This window comes from Fragaria vesca, linkage group LG6, assembly GCF_000184155.1.
Source record: "Fragaria vesca subsp. vesca linkage group LG6, FraVesHawaii_1.0, whole genome shotgun sequence".
NCBI classification, from domain to species: domain Eukaryota; kingdom Viridiplantae; phylum Streptophyta; class Magnoliopsida; order Rosales; family Rosaceae; genus Fragaria; species Fragaria vesca.
In genome coordinates, this window is record NC_020496.1 from 6,040,632 (window position 1) to 6,046,666 (window position 6,035).

The window sequence follows — 6,035 nt, forward strand, 5'->3', positions numbered from 1 at the left end:
CTCTCTCTCTCTCTCTCTCTCTCTCTCTCTCTCTCTCTCTCTCTCTCAATCGCATCTCACCAGATCTAAGACGTGTGACAGGGGGACGACCACCGCCGACGAGGAGCACGACGACCGCGTCGAGCATCCAGAGATCTCTGCCGATCGACGAGCTCGGGGACAAGGGAGCCGAGGAGAAGCAAGAGGCGGTGAAGGTGATCGACTTCATCAGAGCTCGCCGATCTCTGCCTCAAGATCCTTGTCCTATTGTTCGACTCTATCTCCTTCGTCGCCTTGTCGTTCAACAACCTTTGGTACCACTGGCTGCTGGTGGAGGACGTGGAGGCGTCAAGGAATTTTGTCACCGCTGCTCACAACTGGCGGGGAGAATGGGAGTCATGCGCTAGTGGTGACTTCGTCGGAGATCGTCTAGTCGGATATGGGAGGGAAGCGATGTTGGTGGCTCCGGTAGGGTTTAAGAGATTATTTTTTCTCTTTTCTTTGGAAAAAAATTGTTATTAGGTGGTAAAATTTTGATTATTGGGGTAATACATTTCTTGTGGCTCTGGAAGTTGTTCGTTGGTGTGAGGGTGATGACCTCTGTTGTTCGTTGGTGTGAGGGTGATGACCTCTGTTGTTCGTTGGTGTGTGGGTGAGGACCTCTTTCTTATTCTTCTTTTATTGTCTTCGTTTTTTTGTGTTTTAACTAATTACTAGGGGTCAATAATTGATTACTAACCAATTACTGGGGGTCAGTAACTGATTACTGAGGGTCAGTAACTCGATTATTAGGAGGCCAATAACTAATTACTAGGGGTCAGTAATTAATTACTGAGGTCAGTAACTCGATTATTATGGGCCAGTAACTAATTACTAGGGATCAGTAATTGGTTACTAGGGGTCAGTAATTGATTACTAGAGGTCAGTAACTGAGTGATCTGAGAAAATCTGGCAATTGAAGTATGACGGCCGAGTTACTGGGGAGTGACCGGAGAGAATTCGGCGAGATTCCGTGATGGCCGGAGAAAATCCAATGACAGGAGTCCGGCGGCCGGTGACCGGAATCCGACGGCCGGTGATCGGAGTCGGACGGCCGGTGACTAAAGTCCGGTGAGGTCCCGACCAAGTATTCTCTCTTTGTTCCACTTTCTCTCTATATGCATGTTTAAGGGGTGAGGATAAAATAGTCTTAAAATAATATAGTTTATTAAGACTTTAATAAAGATTGTGTGCATTTGGATATAAAAAATATTACCTTATATTGAAATAGGCTCATGAAAAAGATTACCTTTAAAATAAGGAATGAAAGGTTTAAATTAGTACTATATGGACATTTTCCTTTATTAAATCTGCCCGGATCGAGTATGTCATATGTTTGCGAGTAATCCGAGTATGTCATATGTTTGTTTGTTGAGACTCTGTTTGTTGGAAACCACTAACTTTCTATTAATTGTTATTTCGGGTGTCACGGACCTCCACAAGGCATTGCAAAAGCCTCCAACGCGCCCACGCCGAAGTTGACCTTGCTCGCCAAATCCCCGTGAGGCCGCGACCCACAACCGAGACACGCCGCATACCCGATCATCTGATGACCCCACACCTGAACGGCAGAAACAACGACAACCACCGCCACACCTGCACACAGCAATAGATCTGAATCCTTCGTCCGTCCTTCTGACAAACTTCTGCAAGAGATTAGAAAGGCATAGAGAACTCCCGTCCGGCAGCGAAGTCAGGTGTCGGCGAAGCCCAAACGGCTGCCAAAGCAGGACTGCTGCTGGACATGATACTTAGGGCGCTTATCAGATTCAGTGTCGTAAGGCCGCTTATTGGTGCTATCAATACCTTCCTGTGAGAGATCTGGTGATGATCCTGGTACCCTACTCATGGAGGAGGATTGCAGGTTAGAGTTCGGCGAGTGGTAAAGGCTAGGGTTTCGTACGTCTTTTGTCTCTCCTCTCTACTTCTACTTACATGCGTAACAATTACTATATATTGTTCACATATAAATCATACGCGGGCTTCCACACATATCCATGCATGGCAGTAGTTTTGTTGTTAGCTAGAGTCCTTATTTGACTGTACCAATGCATGGAGCGAGTCTAACTCTATATATATCGAATTAGTTTTGAATTTTGATATAGCTAGGCACAAAGAAGGAAAATTCATTGGTTTAATTCGATCAATGAAGACTGCCAGCTGTCATTTTCTGTTTCAGTTTGTTAACTACTTGAGATAGCTTAGCAATGGCATCAGGGCTTTGGTTATTGCGATTACGTTCATCTCGGTACCTAAGTCGATCAGTTCTGACTCAGATTGGCGACGAGGCATTTCGTCTACTGTACATAAGGTCATCTCTGTTCTTTGATCCCATCTGGCTTTTCTGTGCTTAAATTTCATGTGTTCGAATCCGTTACATCACTTACATGAGTTTCGATGACGCTTGATGTTATCTTGCTGAAAGTTTCAGTACTTACATTGTTCTATCACTTGAATTTTAGTGATATTCATGCTCAAAATTTCACTAATTTATGTCCTAATATATATGCTTCTGTCGCATGAGTCTCGATGAGCTTAGACTGTGTTTATATTGGTGGTCATGTTGTTCTTCCTCAGTGACTTAAGACAATTAAGATGGTGCCGGGCTATGTGGCTAATCCAGGTGAACTCGAAGCCGCTCCACTAGAGGTCCAAGGCCAAATTCCAAACAATAAGCCCTACATCACTGAGCTCTGCACTAACATCTTCTGCACACTCTTGCTGTTAGGCTACATGGTTTGGTCGGTGTATTTGCTAGTCATGCAACCCAAAACCCCCAAGTTCAAGGTCGAATCCGCCACGGTTCAGCTCCATGCACAAGGCCCTGAGTTAACCGCCGAGTGGGATATCACATTCCTAGCCACCAACCACAACTTCAACATCTACTACAAACACATTCAGGCCGGCTTCCTCTACGAGTATGGTCCAGTCCTTTACAAGCTCGTGAGAGCGCCGCGGCGTTCCTTTGTTTCGAAAAGGGGGAGCCATTCTCGTGTGGAGTGGAAATTCAATGCGTGGAAGGAACAGCTTGGCTACCAAGTGGTGGAGGAAATCTCCTCTGGTGAAGGGGTGAGTTTGGGATTCGGATTCATGTCTTCGGTGTGGTTTATGTCTACACTACTGCCTCCGCAACATGCTTGGGTAGATTCTCTCTGTCGAGTCGATTACAGGTTTTCGCCAAATAACCGGACCGGCAACTTGACGACTGGCACCTTCACGAGTCACAAGTGCGTTTCTGAGTACTATAAAAATTACATGTTTGAAGTCTTGATTATTTGTTCTTGGGTCTTCTTAGCCTTTTGGACTTGCTTTTGTGCAAAGCGACCTAAAACACCAGCACGCATCGCACCTAGCTAAGGAAGAGGCCATTGTAACCTCTTCCATAGTCATGAGATCTATAACTCTTCCATTTCAATTGAAACTTTGTTCAAAGTTAGTAGATAATGGCATTCCTTCCTTATCATATTGCACCGTAAATACTTCCATTGCATTTCAATTAACATAATAAACGTCCCTTGCATTCACATTCATCATAAACATCCATGGGAAATTATTATTTGTACCCGGAACACCACCTGTTTTATGTTCCCTTTTAATCTCATTGGTCAACGTGTTTTATCTTTATTTCTGATTGGTGTATTTAATTACTTTTCCTTCTTCTTTTTTCACCCCGTGCTGATCCTCACATGAATCTAAGTTATATGATTGGCCGGGTACAACACCTGACAGTGCCACGTGGAGTTCCGGGTACAGAGAATAATTACTCAACATCCATTGCTTTTTTTTTCTTACACTAACCAATCTTAATTCGCACTTAAGAACTGTAGCTGGGATACCGTTAACAGTTCCATTACATTTCAATGTTCTTACTTTTTAACAATAAACTACAGAGCACAGAAGCTGGCACATCACGACCTTAAATTCCATATCAAGAGTTTAACTTCTAATTTTAATCTAAAGCATACCTAATGGAAAATCTACTTGCCTTGGATTTTCTATGATACTTCTCGTACCCACAAAACACAGAACCTAGGAGTCTAGGACACCAAATCCAAATGCATTCCATTTGATTTCATATTATACCCACAAAACAACAGAACCTAGGACACCAAAAGCATTCCATTTGATTTCATCTCATACCCACAAAACACAGTACCTAGGACTCCAAAAGCATTCCATTTGATTTCATAGTCAAACTTTCAACACTGATATTCTAATTACCTAACATATAGCAAGGCATTACTTGCCGAAGAGGATGTTGAAGAGACTTCTAACCATAGGCCCCCTTCTCCCCATAAGAACCTCCCTCACAGCCTTCTCATCCGGCTCAAACCCCTTGGCCTTCATGTCCTCCAGAAACTGCCTAGCCTCCTCTGTCTTCCCTCGCTGCGCAAACCCCTTAAACACCGCCGTATAAGTCAGAGCATTAGGCCTCATCCCCATCCCCATCATCTCCAGCATGTACTTCTTCGCAACAACAAGGAACTTCGGATCAGCGTCCCCGGCCAGAGTCTCAATCAAAACACTGTAAGTATAAGCATTGGGGGTGACCTTAGAAGCCAACATCCTCTTATAAGCCTTGAGAGCATCCAAGGTCCTGCCCATGTCCGCATACTCCTCAATGACGCCGGTGAAGATCACCACCCCAGGCATGTTACCCTTTCCCATGACCTCAGTCCCAATCTCCGCAGCCTCACGGTCGTAGCCATCCATCGAAAGACCCTCAAGCATCTTAACAACACTGAAGAGGACGCCGGCGGCGTTGAAGTTCACCTTGTCGTAGACTTGTCCCAAGTCCATGGGGTCGTTTGGAAAGACCACAATGGGGTCAAAGCCCTGTTTGTAAGGAGGTGGAATTGGGTCGTAGACATTTTCAATCTCTAATAAACCCTCTATCTCATCTAATAAACCCTCTTTCTCCTCAGCGGTGTTAGCCTTCGGCTTAGTCTTACTCTTGGATTTGGAGGCTTTTCTTGCCATAGTAGTAATATCCCTATAATAACATACACAGAAACAAAAATTTAAGCAATCAAGATAAAGGGAACATTAATGTTTGCCCAAATTTCTCAGCAACAAAAACCAAGTGAAAGACTAGAGATCGGGAAGGAACATAACCCTACAGTGAAGTTTGATGTGAGGGAAATAAGGGTTACCTGGTATAGAGGAAAGAGAAGGATTATTTTGTTGTGGATTGTCTTTGGGAAACCGCTGCCTAAAGCCAGAGCACATCTCTGTCTTCTGGTATTTATGTGTGCAAATCGAAAATTAATATCAAAGATTTGGGTAGTATGGTAATTTGCATTTACTTGTTTTTTTTTTAAATGGCGGGATAGGTGTTAATCTTGTCCACGTTCCCGCCCAAATTTTAAGCGGGTGCCATTAAGGCGGTTACCCGCCAAAAATTTTCTTACTATATTAAAGAATTTTTGTATATTTATTTACTTTGGTTTATATACCAAAGGTAATGATGAGTTGATAACGTAGCAAATTTTTCTTTGGAATTAGCACCTAAAATGTAATTATATAATTTATTTTGTCACTTCCATAAAAGTAACAATTCCTGAAAGAAAAAAGAAATGACAGTGAATTAAGGATAAAAAAAAAAGATGAATATGAAAGTGCAGTCAATTCAGTCTGAGCTAGTGAAGTAGTGTGTCACGGATTTCACGCAAAGGGGGTTAAAAAGAGGGTGCAGGCTTGTACAAGACTAAGCAAGGGGGAGCAGGTTGCCTTGTTTGTGAAAGAAACCCCTGTGCCTAGTTTCTGGGCTAGTCTGCAATAACCAAATTAATCAAGGTCATCAAGTTCATGGTCTCCCAAATGAGGTCAAGATGACAATAAAATCAAATTCCCCCTATTCTTAAGCTAGATGGTGGAGCGAGCAAGTTCTTAGAATGTGATAAAAGAATTTATTGGGGTCATGTCTCTATATGCGCAGTTGCGGACCAACCATAACCCCATCGAATCTTGTACTTTCACCTTCACGCTAGCACAGTAGCACAGACAAGACTGTAAAA

The 6,035-nt window shown here is 43.2% G+C and overlaps 1 protein-coding gene across 1 annotated transcript; it reads right to left on the reverse strand.

Annotated features, from left to right (window-relative positions):
• Positions 1 to 4,257: 4,257 nt before the first annotated feature.
• On the reverse strand, positions 4,258 to 4,998 carry LOC101312275 (pentatricopeptide repeat-containing protein At4g38150-like). Its single transcript, XM_004305001.1, has one exon. It carries the CDS (start codon positions 4,996 to 4,998, stop codon positions 4,258 to 4,260), a length of 741 nt encoding a protein of 246 aa, XP_004305049.1.
• Between the last annotated feature and the right edge of the window lie 1,037 nt (positions 4,999 to 6,035).